This window comes from Apodemus sylvaticus, chromosome 1 (genome assembly GCF_947179515.1).
Source record: "Apodemus sylvaticus chromosome 1, mApoSyl1.1, whole genome shotgun sequence".
Classification (NCBI taxonomy): Eukaryota; Metazoa; Chordata; class Mammalia; order Rodentia; family Muridae; genus Apodemus; species Apodemus sylvaticus.
Genome location: NC_067472.1, coordinates 95,557,464 through 95,575,406, shown reverse-complemented (window position 1 = coordinate 95,575,406; position 17,943 = coordinate 95,557,464). Strand labels below are relative to the sequence as shown.

At 36.5% G+C, this 17,943-nt stretch overlaps 1 protein-coding gene across 3 annotated transcripts in view; it reads right to left on the bottom strand.

Annotated features, from left to right (window-relative positions):
• Nucleotides 1-17,943, bottom strand: part of Sbf2 (SET binding factor 2) — a 365,757-nt gene that overhangs the window by 171,583 nt on the left and 176,231 nt on the right. For all 3 annotated transcript variants that reach the window (XM_052201159.1, XM_052201166.1, XM_052201176.1), the window contains exons 7-9: nt 6,920-7,052; nt 4,709-4,817; nt 1,697-1,810 (exon numbers count right to left, since the gene is read on the bottom strand). In XM_052201159.1, the coding sequence (XP_052057119.1) occupies nt 1,697-1,810; nt 4,709-4,817; nt 6,920-7,052 (356 nt within the window). The remainder of the gene's footprint in view (nt 1-1,696; nt 1,811-4,708; nt 4,818-6,919; nt 7,053-17,943) is intronic.

The window sequence follows — 17,943 nt, the reverse complement described above, 5'->3', positions numbered from 1 at the left end:
TTTTTAGGCAAATGGTTGGAACTGGAAAAGATCATCCTAAGTGAGGTAACCCATTCACAAAAGAACACACATGGAATGCAGTCACTGATAAGTGGATATTAGCCCAGAAGCTCTGAATACCCAAGACACAACTCACATATCAAATCATTCTCAAGAAGGAAGGAAGAAGAGAGCCCTGGTCCTGGAAAGGCTTGATGCAGCATTATAGGGGATTACTAGGATAGAGTAGTAGGAAGGGGTTGATTAGGGAATGGGCAGAGGGAAGAGGGCTTATGGGACTTATGGGGAGGGGGGAACATTTGAAATGTAAACAAAAAATATAGAAAATAAGAAAAAAGAAAAAGAAAAAGAAAAATTAACTAAAATCTCTCTTTGTTAATTCTGATACTTAATCACTGAATAATTATTTATATAATTGCTAAATAATTACAAATGAATAATTACTTATATAATTGCTAAATGACTGCAAAGGATTTTAAATACCATAAGAATTCTAGAAAAATTCAATTTCTTCAATAACTCAAATACTAATTTTTTCAGCTACTTCAATATCCATACAAAATCAATCAATTATATAGTTAATGTATTTCTTTAAAATTATTCACCTTCTGAAATGTAGCATTATCTGAGATGATACTATGTTTGGAATCTTAAGTCTTCCCGTCATTTAAAATATGCATTATAAGAAAACTATAACTATCCTTGCCATGCCTTAAATTAAGAAAGTTACCTGCTCATCTCTCTATTAAATAAAACATCCTCTAAAGTCTAGAGCATAGCCCTTTTGAAGACATAGGATTTGGTCCTTGGCATGAAATTGCAGAATGTAAACTGAGTCCTATATTGGTTTCTTTCCTATTCTGCCACATCTTGCATTTCACATTATAAATTGCATTAGTAAACATCAGGATTTTCTAAAAACCTCCCTTTTATAGATAACCATGACAAAAAAAAAAAAAAACCCATATGGACTGACAATAAAGTAGGAAGTTTGCTAAGAATAAAATCTCTCCTGGTAACTGTATAGTTTAAGCTTCTATCTAAGGAAGAAAACAAAAAATTTTTAACAGTCTATAGTATTAAGATTAATTACCTTAATTCTACTAATATCTTCAAAAAGAATGTAGAATTTCCTGGAACTTGCTCTGTAAACTAGGTTAGCCTCAAGAACTCAAGAGATCCTTCTGCCTCTGCCTCCTTAGTGCTGAGAATAAAGGCAGAGCTTTATTTTCATGGTACTTGGTATATAATATCTACTGTATAAATACACTGAACAAGAAACAAATACTCTTTATATAACTATCGGGTAAATGAGGATCCTCCTCTAAAGACTATAAAAGAATTTATTTGTTTCAAACATAGGACTCTTTAAATAATTACATTCTAATGAGGTATGTTGGCACATAACTTTAATCCCAACACCTGGCAGGCAGAGGAAGGTAAGATCAAAGTCAACCTGGTCTATACAGTAAATGCCAGACCTACATAGAGACAGCATGTCTTAACATAATGTGTGAGTGTGTATGTGTAAACATGTATACACAGAAGTACATGTGCGTACACACACACACACACACACACACTCACTCACTCACATACAAAGATACACACACACACAGTTATGAATGTTTTGAAAATTCCAGTTATCTCAGTTTCAGGTTAAATCAAAAACATTACCATGAACAAAGAGTCATACCAGAGAAAGTGCTGCTTGAGTCTGATGAAGAAGTGGCTCCGGGAGGGAGGAGAGGTGAATGCATTCAGGAATTTTAATAGTGCCTCCATCCAAATCTGCTATGATTACATCTAACTGAAAAAACATTTTAAAAATTAACAATTCATAAAATATATTTTTAAGCAAATTATCCTTAACTAACTCACACTGTGAAAAACCAAATTGCATAGCTGGGCAGTGGTGGTGCACACCTGTAATCCCAGCACTCTGGGAGGCAGAGGCAGGTAGATTTTTGAGTTCGAGGCCAACCTGGTCTACAAGGTGAGTTCCAGGACAGCCAGGGCTACACAGAGAAACCCTGTCTCGAAAAAAAACCAAATCCAAAAAACTAAACCAAACCAAACCAAACCAAACCAAACATAACCAACCAACCAACCAAACAACAACAAAATCCCAAATTGCAGAAGAGGTTCATAGTAAGAGTTCCTAGTTACACTACATGTCCCAACTTTCTTGGAATTTGGGCATTGTACAAGAGTACCCATCTGCCAGTGAAGATGAAAACATGATATGGGCACACCTGTGCTTCCAAAGAGGAGTACTGTAAGGCTCATCTATGTCCTTCTTTTGTCTTTCCATAGGAAGGAACTGTGAACTGGGAGCAGCCTAGCACTAGTCAGTGAGCCACCACTGCCAGGTGCCGGGTCTGTGTTCATTCAGAGATGCTGCACCTAACCCTTAAGAGATTGGAGGCCCTAGGGAGTTTAGAGGTCAGGAGGGGTGGGGGGTGGGGACATCCACGTGGAGACAGGGGGAGGGGAGGAGGTATGGGATGTAGAATAGCTGGAGGGTGAACAGGGGTTGGCAGGGTGGGGAATAAAATATGGAGTGTGCACACTTTAATTCTAGGACTTGGGAGGCAGAAGAATGAGTTCAAGGCCATTCTTAGCTATGTAATGAGTACAAGTTTGTGATCAACCTGTGATACATTAGACTCTGTCTCAAAAACCAAGACACAACACCCCAAACCTGATTTGTAGCATTTTAAAAGGTCATATTTAAAAATAACTTATATAAATATGAAAGATTTTAATACTGTGATTATAATTCATTCTAATTTATTTATTAAAATGTGAAGAAACTTACAACTGTCAACATTTGGTTTGTCCTATCTCTATATTTAGTAGTACTAAAATAATTTACAAATTATATGGGGCCTACTTTTAAATAAACATGCTTATTAGCATATAGATTTTTATATGATGATACTGGAGTTAAAAAGAACTAGATATGAAACACAATGTTAGAAGAACAGATTGGTATACACTTGGGAGTCTTCGTTGATTGATTAGTGTCAGTGACATCTCTGATGTGGTTCCAGCTGCAGTTGCTATGTCAGGCACACTGAAGCTTCCTCTTACGCTGGCATTTGAAAAAGAAGCAGCATTACAAAGTCTTGTGGATTACAGATATCATGCAATGAGATTCTTTTGGTAAAGAACTTTTCTCATACTCCATAAAAAGTGCCACCTATGCTTCAGAACACCTCCCCCCCCCCCCCATCTCACACCAACTCCATTATCTGACAGGTCTTAAATCTGTCAATACACCCAACAGAATTTGTTTCTGTATATTATATTCACTAATGCTAATTTTAGTTTTTATAGCTCCAATGCACTTCCTTCTCTTTCGCCCTATGATAATCTGTAAATATTGAGCTTTAGCTATTAAATAGTATTAAATTACTACCCGAAACAATTTCCTTAGAGAACAGCAGTATTCTAAACTTTTGGGTCTGAAGTCTTCTGAAGTACACTGTTATAGTACCACTAGAAGCATGATATCCATAAACAAATTATTCTTTTTTAAATTTTTTTTATTTTCTATATTCTTTGTTTACATTCCAAATGTTTTCCCCTTTTTAACTAGCTGTAGCCTCTCTAATGTCACATGGATTAGAAATTTGGTGGGAGCTCAAAGTGAACTTGAATTCTACTGAATTTAAATTATTTGCTAACTATTTTATTCTCATTAGTTTTTAGGCATTCTATATTGGCAAATCTCATTTCAAAACACTAATAAGTAAAGCATTAGTAAGATAAGTATGATTAAAACAATGGATTATTAATCTTTTATTTTCATTTATAGCAGTTGTTCTCACTCTTTTGGTTGTGACAACCCTTTCGCAGGGTTCACTTAAGACCATCAGAATACACAAGTATTTACATTATAATTCATTAACATAGCAACATTATAGTTATGAAGTATCAACAAAAAATAATCTTATAGTTGGGATCACAACAACATGAGGAACTGTATTAAAGGATCATAATATTAGGAACGTTAAGAACCCCTGATCTTCAGAAATAAAGAATTTCTCATATGACAAATGTGGTAAAATAAATCGGATCTGGTACACAAAGGTTATTTAAAGGTGAGACATGGTAGCACACACCAGGACATACTCAAAAGGCTGAGGTGGATGCACTTGTGAGGGCAGGAGCTTTAAGCTAGCCTAGGCCACATAGAAAGACTATGTCTTTTTTGTTTTATAATTGGTTGGCTAATTAATTAGTTTGTAAGAGAGACAGAAACAGAGGAACACACACAGGCCGTGATGTATATGTGAAGGTCAGAAGACAACATTCAGGAGTTGATTTTGGCCTTCTACTTTGTTTGAAGCAATTTTCTATTTCTGCTGTACTGTTCAAGTCAGCCTAGCTGACCTGTAACTTTCCAGGTGATTCTTCTTTTTTCTACCAGGAGTGTTGGAATTATAAAAAACTCAATAAACTTGGCCCACTGAGCCATCTTAAGCTATCTTATTTATAAATAAATATATGAATGAATATATAAATTCTTCTTTAAACTCCCATACTTGCAAAATTAAGTATATGTAGATTGCTTCCAGTTGTTTATCTTCTAGTTTTTCTTTTCTATGGGAAATGCACCTTATATGAAAATAATAATGATGTGGAAACCTTGCAAGATGAAAACAAAAGAGTGTCACGATTTGGACATCTAGGTACTTACAAGCTCATGGACATCAGTTTTAAAGATGGAGTGTACGCCAATAATGAAAGGAGTTGGAGAACTCAAAACTTCTAGGAGCTGAGCCGGAAGAATGGGGATATAAGGGTAACTGGAAAGAATAAAAAAAAGTTCATACATGATATTTTCCCACAGTATGAACACATTTCCCTTTGTTTCTGTGTACTCTGAACCATAAAAATATATTCATTAATTCTTTGAGAATTTCATAGCATGCACTTTGATCATACTGACCTTGTCTCCTCCCCAACTCCTCCAAATACACCCTCATCACCACGCTCCACCCCTATCACCACGCTCCACCCCCATCACCACACTCTACCCCCAACTTTGTGTCTTCTTTTTAAAAAAATGTTTTTTACTAATTCTTTGAATTTGATACAATATATTTCTTTCAGTTACTACCATTCCTCACAGATCTACCCCACCTCTTTATGCCCCAACTCTGTGGTAGTTTTTTTTTTCAATTTGAATTTAAATATTTATATTTAGAAATTATCAAGTAGGCCTGATAGCTTTTAAGCCTAGTATTTAGGAGGCAGACATGGGTGGGCTTCTATGAATTCATGGCTGGCCTGTCTATATACTAAGCTCTAGTGCAATCAGAGTTAAGTGCACTTTTAAGTTCATAGCAGATGTGACAGCATGTACAAGGCCTGTGCAAACCAAAGCCAGAGCAAATCCTTGCATGAAGATAGGCATTCAATCCTACCTCTAGCTATGGAGCTACTGCAAACTGTTAGCTGCTGAGAGAGACAGTTTCTCTGTTAAGTGCAGCCCTGGTAAGTCCACCATCCTCTAATGGAAGACCAGCCATCCAAGATTATTTGGGCAGCACAAAGTGGTCTTTAATTAATTAATTTTATTAATGAATTAATTTTAAAGAACATGAAATTGGCTGGGTAGGGAAGAAGATTGATCCAGGACATGTTGGGGTTGGGGATATAATCAAAACATGAATGAAACTCTTAAAAGACTGATAAAAATTTTTTAAGCACTGAAGAAAAAAGAAAGAAAAGAAAGAAATTATCAATTTTATTGGCAAGATTGTTAACACTGAAGTTCTGAAAAGAATGATTTCCAAAATGCCATTGCTTAAAATATGGTCACAGCCTAGCAGTGGTAGCTCACAGACCTTTTATTCCAGCACTTGTGAGGCAGAGGCAGGTGGATTTCTAAGTTTAAGGCTAGACTGGTCTACAGAATGAGTTCTAGGATAGCCAGAAGTACACATAGAAACCTTGTTTCAAAAACCAAACCAAACCAAACAACAAATTCAAAAACCCAACAAAACAAAAGATATGATCACAAATAGTAAACACAAAGTAAATGGAACCTAGGTTAGGTTCCTTTTCCTTCCCTCAAGCTAGTCTCTTTAGACTGTATGCAGTTTTAAAGCAGTCTTCCTTATGCTGACAACTAATATCAGAGACCTCCACACTCAAGGCAATGTAATGACTTATCTAAATAACACTGTACTGTGCTTGATGCCTACATTCAATAAACAGATTTTAAAAAGTTTTATGAAAATTCCAGAGGCAATCTAAAATTTTTATCTAATGTTCATGAACGTAAGTTTCTGGGACACTATGACTAACAAATTAAACCAGAGTAAAATGTGGTATGACCTGACATCATGGTTTATAACTGTTTTTCAATTTTTATTATGGAAAATATTTAATATACCCCTTAAAAATAAATGAGAATATTATAATGAGGATCTAGTTAATATGGGTTTGACAATTACCAATGCATAACCAGGTATGTCTACTGATGTATGTTCTATTCTCAATGTTATTGTGAATAAACATCACATCATTTATATACAAATAATTTAAGAGTTATCTAAAACAGATAAGGATTCTTAATTAACAAAATTCTAATAAATTCTAAAAATTAATAACTAGTATCAAATAATATTAACCAAAAAATTTTACCAGTATTGCAAGATAATTAAATATTGCTGACAGTACTATTCAAAGTAAATTAAATATGTTTCACTAAATTAATCAACACTCAGTTATGTACAACTTGGAAAAGTCCCAAGTTTTAGATGAGACTTTATTAGAATCACGACTCTACCTTCACATAACAAACCTCTGTGGTTCAAAGCAATTGGGCCATGTCATTTTGAGTTATCAAAAAGTAATATATAATGTGGGAATCAATAATATCATCAAGTAAAAACTTCACCTGTATTTAAGAGGAAACATTAAAGATTCCAGGGCTCTACAGGCGTCACTAAGTCTCTGGAAACTTGCTGAATGGAAGAGAACCTTATTTTCTGTAAGAACTGCACAAAAGAGGTTGAGGACGTTTTGAATGCCTAAAAACAAAAGAGCAAAAGCTTACTTTACATAACAGATTTACTGAGTTGCCACCAATAACAGATGTTAATGACAAAGAAGCAAAAGATAATATTTTGGGGATCACCAAAAGAAAATACTTGATTAATCTAACCTATACAACCTTAGGCACACATCTGTCTTCCTAGATGTCTTTATTCACACCTCTACGATAGTCACTGATCCTATGAGTTGTTTGGAAATTTACTATTATCTTTTTCTTTACTTTATCTCCAAGGTCTGTATTTAAGTTCCCATTAAAGGAACTTAACATTGATTTTTCTTCATCTTCAGAGTCTGTTTTTCTTATGTTAAAACAGTCATGTATTTCAAGATGACATTTCGGTAAACTGTATATAGAACAGTGGTATCATAAGTTTATAATAGAGGTGACAAATACCTACCATCTAGTAACAATAGCTATCCTAGAATCATTGTACAATGGATTACATACTTGTAATAATGTAGGCATAAACAAAACTATCTCTACTCATATGAAAACAGCATTATTAGGTACAGTGAAAAATGGGATTAATGACTATATAACTAGTTTATGTGTTTCTAACACCACAGTTTTGTTTGTATTCTGTATTCCTTCTACTTATAAAGAAAATTCTATGTTGTGTTATGCCAGGGGCAACCTCACACATTTTGTATTTTCCTACATTCTATATTCATCTGTGATTCTTGATTACATCATTTTCTCTTGTGCTTGATTTAATCTCATGCTATTTTGCACACATGGGCCTCAGTGTCAGAGTCTATGCTATCTGTCTATTTTCACTATACAGCCTAGATATGTAGTGGGCTATACCATCTAAGACATGGAAGGACATATGCTTGAGGAGGTCTGTCTAATGATGCACTTCTAAACTCCTTTCTTCCTATTGACACATGACTATAGGAGATGAGCAGCTAATTTGCTATCTTGTTGCCTCACCAGAGGGCCATAATAGTGGAGCGAGCAGACCACAGTATAAAATCTCTAAAATCACCTTTCCTCTTTAAACTGTTGTGGCTGACAGTGTTCTGTCACACTAACCAAATGCTAGTTTACATACATACACATGCTTTTTATCTTTGCTCTTGAGAGTCCATAGCTTTAGTTTGACACTTAATCTATCCTAGATTTAAATAACAGGAATCCTTTTTACTTATTTCCTTGTCCTTGAAACTTAATTCTTTTTCTGCCCCTTCCTCTTTCAAGTTCTTGCTTTTTGCTTAATATAACAATCTAGACTCATAATACTCTTACCCTGCTCCAGAATGAAAACTGCTTGAGTCTTGAGTCCTGGCAACTTTTGGTAAGAACTAATACTAAATACCAAGTTTCAAACTGCCAGGGTCATATTGGATGTAAATGTCTTTCCTTATAGCCTATTTCTACCTATAGGAAATATGCATAGATATAAAAATACATGTATTAGCATACACATAAAAGCATAAATACTTTTGAGAATCGATCTACATAATTTCAATTCCAACTAATCCTTAGTTTCCTCTATTCCTTCACTTCTTATGTGTGTATGCCTTTCTGTACTGAAAACACTACATCCTAATAACACTGAAGCATTTCTTTGTTTGCTAATTTCTATTCTATTATTTATTTTCTAGTTCCAGAATTGTCTTAGCAATTGCAATTCAAAAGAATCAAAACCAAACAAACAAAAAACCAAAAAAAAAAAAAATCACGCATTACAAAGGAGTTCAATATTCCCAATTCTGTACCCAAACCTATCCCATATTAAACGGTCACAGTCAAACATTTGAGTGTTCCAGTTTAGACAATGGTTTGGGTATCGATTCAAGGTCTGAGGGTGGCTCTAGAGAGAGGTGGTAGAACATTTTGGAAGTGGGGCATATTGGGAGAACTTTAGGAACATATCCTTAAAAGGGACTGTGGGACCCTCCTCACCCTCTCCTCTTTGTTGCTGCTTCTAGTTCTCCCACTTACAGGTGGGCCACCATTTGTACCATAGGTGATATACTGTGAGCTAAGTAAACCTTTCTCTATCAGTTTAGTTGCTTCAGGTATTTAATTTTAATACCTCAAAGGCATTTTCCCCCTCATAGATTGTAGTCAAATACCTGACAAGCAATCTTTCTTATAAAGGGAAAAGGGTTATTTCTGGGTTACAGTCAGTGTCAAAGGATCATTCTGTCATAAAGGGAAAGACATGACAGGCAGAGAAGGCAAAGCAGCAGCATCAGGGAGCAGACAGATCACACTACATCTACAATTAGGAAATACTGTGATCAGGAGGTAGGCCCAAATGACACTTCCTTCAACAAGCCACTTCCCCCACAGCCCACAGCCTTCTTAAGTATGACCAGCCAGACACTAAGGACTCTAATACATAGCCTACAGGGGTATTTTTCATTAAACAATCACTAAAACTGAGGCCTTTATAAACACCTTACTTTGCTTTTCTTGTGTTTCTAACAATTAGACTGATTTAGTTTTGTGTCCTGAATATGTAAGACATTAACAGGATTCTAGAAGTCAAAACTATATGACGGCATTTTTAAAGAAGCATCACTTGTCCCTTAAAAGTATGTGGGCAATGTCAATTCAGATTTGAATAGGTGTGTGTGTTTCCATGGAAGCCAGAAGATAACCTTGGATGCCATTCCTTATGAGCTAGCTATATTGTGTTTTGAGACAGGATCACTAATTGACCTGTAGTTAGACCAGTAGGCCAGGCTGGCTCTCCACTGAGTCGCAGCAATCTATCTCCGTCTCTGCATGCCCAGTGCTGGGATCATAAGAGCATACCACCAATCAGCTTTTCTCATGTGGAGCTCAGGAACTGAAAGCACATTAACAAAGACGCTGTCTCCACAGCCCACTTTATGTAAGGTTCTATGACTATGTAAAACATTATAATTGGGGAAAGGTAACTGCATGGATAAGGATTAGTTTTATTAATGTAGTTATTTCTTATGAATCAAATTATTTCTAAAAAGATCTACCTATCTGAGTGTCTGTGGTCACAAACACAGTAATTCACTCCTGTAATCCTAGATACTTGGGGTCTAGTCAGGAAAATTACAAACTCAAGGCAATTTATCTTGGACAACTTAGACTGTTTTTCAAACAAGACAGGGGAGGAAGATAGGGTTATAGTTCTGTAGTAAACTTTTTGTCTAGCATGCATGAACAAGAAAAGGCTCTGAGTTCAGTTCTGAATACAGTAAAATAATAAAAATTACGGATACATTAATTTCTTTTTTTAAATTTTATTCGATATATTTTTTATTTACATTTCAAATTATTTCCCCTTTTCTGGTCCCCTACTCCCCAAAAGTCACATAAGCCCCCTTCCCTCCCACTGTTCTCCCACCCATCCCTTCCCACTTCCCTGTTCTGGTTTTGTCCTATACTGCTACACTGAGTCTTTCCAGAACCAGGGGCCACTCCTCCGTTCTTGTACCTCATTTGATGTGTGGATTATGTTTTGGGTATTCCAGTTTTCCAGGCTAATATCCACTTATTAGTGAGTGCATACCATGACTGATCTTTTGAGACTGGGTTACCTCACTTAGTATGATGTTCTCCAGCTCCTAAGAATTTCATGAATTCATTATTTCTAATGGCTGAATAGTACTCCATTGTGTATATATACCACATTTTTTGCATCCATTCTTCTGTTGAGGGATACCTGGGTTATTTCCAGCTTCTGGCTATTATAAATAGGGCTGCTATGAACATAGTGGAGCATATATCCTTATTACATGCTGGGGAATCCTCTAGGTATATGCCCAGGAGTGGTATAGCAGGATCTTTCAGAAGTGACATGCCCAGTTTTCTGAGGAACTGCCAGACTGATTTCCAGAGCGGTTGTACCAATTTGCAACCCCACCATCAGTGGAGGAGTGTTCCTCTTTCTCCACATCCTCGCCATAAGTTTTTAATCTTAGCCATTCTGACTGGTGTAAGGTGAAATCTCAGGGTTGTTTTGATTTGCATTTCCCTGATGGCTAGTGAAGTTGAGTATTTTTTAAGATGTTTCTCCGCCATCCGAAGTTCTTCAGGTGGGAATTCTTTGTTTAACTCTGTACCCCATTTTTTAATAGGGTTATTTGGTTTTCTGGAGTCTAACTTCTTGAGTTCTTTGTATATATTTTATTAGCCCTCTATCTGATGTAGGGTTGGTGAAGATCTTTTCCCAATTTGTTGGTTGCTGATTTGTCCTTTTGATGGTGTTCTTTGCTTTACAGAAACTTTGTAATTTTATGAGGTCCCATTTGTCAATTTTTGATCTTAGAGCATAAGCTATTGGTGTTCTGTTCAGGAACTTTCCCCCTGTACCGATGTCCTCAAGGGTCTTCCCCAGTTTCTTTTCTATTAGCTTCAGAGTATTATGTGGAGGTCCTTGATCCATTTGGAGTTGAGCTTAGTACAAGGAGACAAGGATGGATCAATTCGCATTCTTCTGCATGCTGACCTCCAGTTGAAACAGCACCATTTGTTGAAAAGGCTATCTTTTTTCCATTGGATGTTTTCAGTCCCTTTGTCGAGGATCAAGTGGCCATAGGTATGTGGGCTGCAGTAGCACACTAGCACAAGCTGAGTCTCCACACATGTATTTGCTGCTGAAGACTTAAGTCCTATTTTTAAGTTTTCATTTTCAAGGTTTTGTTCCCCCATATCCTTTGGCTTTCTGGTTGCCTTTTATCTTCAAAGATGATAATGGCCACTTGATAGTCTTACCTGGCATCATTTTGACACCAACCTCCTGTCTCTCTTCTTCATCTTTTAAGCCCAGTCATTACACTGAGCCTACCTCAGGGGGACAGCTTCTCAAGAAATGACCTTGAGCAGGACTTTTAAAGATGAACATTATGAGGGCAGTAAGACTTTTTCAAGAAGAATTAGGGGAGAACTTGTCCATTCCTGAACTTCCTTCTCTCACAACAATGATAATAATGACCCACTTTCATATTTCATAAGAAAATAAGATTAATACAATATCACACAGAGTGTGAAAGTCTATATTCAGTTATGAGAGACTCTACCCTAGACGGGTGGAACAAGAAAACCCAGTTTACTTTCTCAAGGGCAGTTAGCCAGACATGCTCTGCACAGCATAATTGAACAATTAAGTAATTAGATATTGTGATATTCTAAATGGTCAATTTTTCTTTACCCAAAAAATTGCAGTAAAAAAACAAACAAAACTAACCTGCTCATACACAAGTTCCATATTTCTAGTACTAAGTGTCTAAATTATACATAACTAGTCATCTCAAATTTTAAGGCATTATGCTGATTTGTATTCCCAAGAAGCAGTGTTGGTTGCTGTGTTCACAGCTTCACTTACTTAGAAAGCAAATGTTACAGCTATGACAAGAAGCCTGTCTGACCCACAATAGTTCCTTAGTCTGCTGTTGTCTATATCCATCTAATACTTCACACTAATAGCAAAGGTGACAGAATGGTAAACAGTCTGGTGATGACATCTACTGGACTTACTACACTAACACATACACATCCTGCCAATTGCTCAAATACTAAAACAATCTTAATATTACTTCCTGATCTCAATTTTCTTGGAGAGTTAAGTTTTTAAAACTTAGTGGCTAAAGGAATAAATGCATTTGTTCTTTATTTTAAATGAATAACAACAAAACCTTTATTCCAGGATTCTCCACTGAATAGTGAATACATCTTATATCAACAGAATACTATGTCTCGGATATCAAAAGGGTAAATTAGGGAACAAAGACCATACTTTTAGAAATTGTACATTATTATGTGTGAGTGTATATAATGTATGTTGGCTATGCATGCATATGCCATGATGTACATATGGACGTCAGCGCAACATTGTGGAACTGGTTCTCTCCTTCCACGTTATGTGGTTTGGGTATAGAAATCAGGTCAGCAAGCATGACAAAAAGAATGTTCACCTGTGTATCATCTCACAAACCCAGAAGCCCATACTTTGAAGAAGGATATAGTCTAAAAAGTCTTGATTTCTTTTCTGGTCAATTCATGGTGAGGAAAAAGATTTATAATTTAATTGACCAAAATTTATTAAGTGCCTAATTTGTCTACATATTACGTTGTAAAAAAGACTTATTAGACTTCTAAGATATGATAGAAAGTGCTAAGCTCTTAGAGATGGAGATAAATATGAGGCAGCTCTTGAAAGATCACAGTTCAGTAAGGATAACAAGTTGAAGAAACACCAAAATACAGACATATATAATGTAGGAGATAGCACTGAAAACGGAGATTTTACCTCCTGCCATTTGAAAGCTGCAAGCTTACATGTTGAACAGGGATATTTTAGAAATAGGGGGGTGGGTAGGAGGTATGGGATGTTGAACACTTGGACGGTGGACAGGGGGGAAATAAAATATGGAGTATAAAAAATTAATTAATTAATTAAAAAATATGAATGCCATGGAAAGCAGGTAAGGTATGAAGACAATGGATAGAAGAATCTGTTCTTTAATCCCACCAGGTAGGATGTCAGGACTGAAATAAGGTTACCTGATAAAAACCTGATAAAAAAATCAGCAAAGTGGCTCGATATAAAACTAACTCAAACAACTCAGTAGTTTTCCTCTACTCAAAGGATAATCAGGCTGATAAAGAAATTAGGGAAATGATACCCTTCACAATTATCACAAATAATATAAAATACCTTGGTGTGACTCTAACCAAGCAAGTGAAAGATCTGTATGACAAGAACTTCAAGTCTCCGAAGAAAGAGGTTGGAGAAGATCTCAGAGGATGGAAAGATCTCCCATTTTCATGGACTGGCAGGATTAATATAGTAAAAATGGCCACCTTGCCGAAGCAATATACAGATTCAATGCAATTCTCATTAAAATTCCAACTCAATTCTTCATAGAGTTAGAAAGAGAAATTTGCAAATTCATTTGGAATAACAAAAAACCCAGGACAATAAAAACTATTCCCAACAATAAAAGAATTTCTGGGGGAATCATCATCCCTGACATCAAGCTGTACTACAGAGCAATAGTGGTACAAACAAACAAACAAACAAACAAACTAACTAACTAACTAACTACATGGTATTGGTACAGGAACAGTCAAGTAGTTCAATGGAATAGAATTGAATGCACAGAAAGGAACCCACACACCTATGGTCCTCTGATCTTTGACAAAGGAGCTAAAACCATCCAGTGGAGAAAAAGACAGCATTTTCTTTTTTTTTTTTTTTTTTTTTTTTTTTTTTTTTTTTTTAACATGGTAACTTATTTTATCCAGATATTTTTAGGTAAATGACTTTCTGGAACATGGATAGAACTTGTCTTGTATTTTTGGAACAGGTATGTAATTGTCAAGTTATCGAATTGGCAAATCTCAGGAATATTTAGCTCTTTTTTTTTTTTTTTTCTTTTTTTTTTTTTTTTTTATTATTTTTTTTTTTATTATTCGATATAATTTATTTACATTTCAAATGATTTCCCCTTTTCTAGCCCCCCCACTCCCCGAAAGTCCCGCAAGCCCCCTTCTCTTCCCCTGTCCTCCCACCCACCCCTTCCCACTTCCCCGTTCTGGTTTTGCTGAATACTGTTTCACTGAGTCTTTCCAGAACCAGGGGCCACTCCTCCTTTCTTCTTGTACCTCATTTGATGTGTGGATTATGTTTTGGGTATTCCAGTTTTCTAGGTTAATATCCACTTATTAGTGAGTGCATACCATGATTCACCTTTTGAGTCTGGGTTACCTCACTTAGTATGATATTCTCTAGCTCCATCCATTTGCCTAAGAATTTCATGAATTCATTGTTTCTAATGGCTGAATAGTACTCCATTGTGTAGATATACCACATTTTTTGCATCCACTCTTCTGTTGAGGGATACCTGGGTTCTTTCCAGCATCTGGCAATTACAAATAGGGCTGCTATGAACATAGTAGAACATGTATCCTTATTACATGGTGGGGAGTCTTCTGGGTATATGCCCAGGAGTGGTATAGCAGGATCTTCTGGAAGTAAGGTGCCCAGTTTTCGGAGGAACCGCCAGATTGATTTCCAGAGTGGTTGTACCAATTTGCAACCCCACCAGCAGTGGAGGAGTGTTCCTCTTTCTCCACACCCTCTCCAACACCTGCTGTCTCCTGAATTTTTAATCTTAGCCATTCTGACTGGTGTAAGATGAAATCTTAGGGTTGTTTTGATTTGCATTTCCCTAATGACTAATGAAGTTGAGCATTTTTTAAGATGCTTCTCCGCCATCCGAAGTTCTTCAGGTGAGAATTCTTTGTTTAACTCTGTACCCCCCATTTTTTAATAGGGTTGTTTGGTTTTCTGGAGTCTAACTTCTTGAGTTCTTTATATATATTGGATATTAGCCCTCTATCTGATGTAGGATTGGTGAAGATCTTTTCCCAATTTGTTGGTTGCCGATTTGTCCTCTTGATGGTGTCCTTTGCCTTACAGAAACTTTGTAATTTTATGAGGTCCCATTTGTCAATTCTTGCTCTTAGAGCATTTTCAACAAATGGTGCTGGTTCAACTGGAGGTCAGCATGTACAAGAATGCAAATTGATCCATTCTTATCTTCTTGTACAAAGCTAAAATCCAAGTGGATCAAGGACCTCTGCATAAAACAAAATACACTGAAATGAATAGAAGAGAAAGTGGGGAAAAGAATTGAATACATGGGTATAGGGGAAAAGTTCCTGAACAGAACACCAATGGCTTACGCTCTAAGATCAAGAATGGACAAATGGGACCTCATAAAACTGCAAAGCTTCTGTAACGCACAGGACACTGTCATTAGGAAAAATGGCAACCAATAGATTGGGAAAAGATCTTTACCAACCCAACATCTGACAGAGGGCTAATACCAAATATATACAAAGAACTCAAGAAATTAGGCACTATACAAATAACCCTAAGAATTCTCAACTGAGGAATCTCAAATGGTCAAGAAGCACTTAAAGAAATGTTTAACATCTGTAGTCATCAGGGAAATACAAATCAAAATAACCCTGAGATTTCAACTCACAACTGTTAGAATGGCTAAGATAAAAAAAACTCAGGTGACAGCTGATACTAGAGAAGATGTGGAGAAAAGAGGAACACTCCTCCATTGTTGGTGGGATTGCAAAGTGGTACAACCACTCTGGAAATCAGTCTGTCAGTTCCTCAGGAAATTGGACATAGTACTACCTGAGGACCCAGGTATAACCCTCCAGGGCATATACCCAGAAGATGCTCCAACATATAATAATGACACATGATCTACTATGTTCACAGCAGCCTTATTTATAGTAGCCAGAAGCTGGAAAGAACACAGATCTCCTTCAACAGAGAAATGGATACAGAAAACGTGGTACATTTACAGAAAGGAGTACTACTCAGCTGTTAAAAACAATGAATTCATGAAAATCTTTGGCAAATGGATGGAACTAAAAAATATCCTGGAGTCTAACTTCTTGAGTTCTTTATATATATTGGATATAAGCCTTCTATCTGATGTAGGATTAGTGAAGATCTTTTCCCAATTTGTTGGTTGCCGATCTGTCCTTTTGATGGTGTCCTTTGCCTTACAGAAACATTGTAATTTTATGAGGTCCCATTTGTCAATTCTTGATCTTAGAGCATATGCTATTGGTGTTCTGTTCAGAAACTTTCTCCCTGTACCGATGTCCTCAAGGGTCTTCCCCAGTTTCTTTTCTATTAGCTTCAGAGTGTCTGGCTTTATGTGGAGGTCCTTGATCCATTTGGAGTTGAGCTTAGTACAAGGAGACAAGGATGGATCAATTCGCATTCTTCTGCATGCTGACCTCCAGTTGAACCAGCACCATTTGTTGAAAAGGCTATCTTTTTTCCATTGGATGTTTTCAGCCTCTTTGTCGAGGATCAAGTGGCCATAGGTGTGTGGGTTCATTTCTGGATCTTTGATCCTGTTCCATTGATCCTCCTGCCTGTCACTGTACCAATACCATGCAGTTTTTAACACTATTGCTCTGTAGTATTGCTTGAGGTCAGGGATACTGATTCCCCCGGAATTTCTTTTGTTGCTGAGAATAGTTTTAGCTATCCTGGGTTTTTTGTTATTCCAGATGAATTTGATAATTGCTCTTTCTAACTCTGTGAAGAATTGAGTTGGGATTTTGATGGGTATTGCATTGAATCTGTATATTGCTTTTGGCAAAATGGCCATTTTAACTATATTGATCCTGCCAATCCATGAGCATGGGAGGTTTTCCCATTTTCAATGAAGCAGTTTAGAACAAAATCAGAACAGGGAAGTGGGAAGGGTTGGGTAGGAAAACAGGGGGAGGGAAGGGGACTGATGGGACTTTTGGGGAGTGGGGGTCCAGAAAAGGGGAAATCATTTGAAATGTAAATAAATATATCAATAAATTAAAAAAAAATCCTGAGTGAGGTTTTGTCAAAGAACGAGCTCCTGGTTTGGTTGATTCTTTGTATAGTTCTGTTTCTACATGGTTGACTTCAGCCCTGAGTTTGATGATTTCCTGCTGTCTATTGCTCTTAGGAGTATTTGCTTCTTTTGTTCTAGATCTTTCAGGTGTGCTGTCAAGCTGCTAATGTATGTTCTCTCCAGTTTGGTTTTGGAGGCATTAAGAGCTATGAGTTATCCTCTTAGCACTGCTTTCATTGTGTCCCACAAGTCTGGGTATGTTGTACCTTTGTTTTCATTAAATTCTAAAAAGCCTTTATTTTTTCCTTGACCAAGATATCGTTGAGTAGAATGTTGTATAGTTTCCACGTGTATGTGGGCTTTCTGTTGTTTTTGTTGTTATTGAAGACAAGCCTTAGTCCGTGGTAATCTGATAGGATGGGAGTATTTCAATCTTCTTATATGTGCTGAGGTCTGTTTTGTGATGGAGTGTATGGTCAGTGTTGGAGAAGGTAC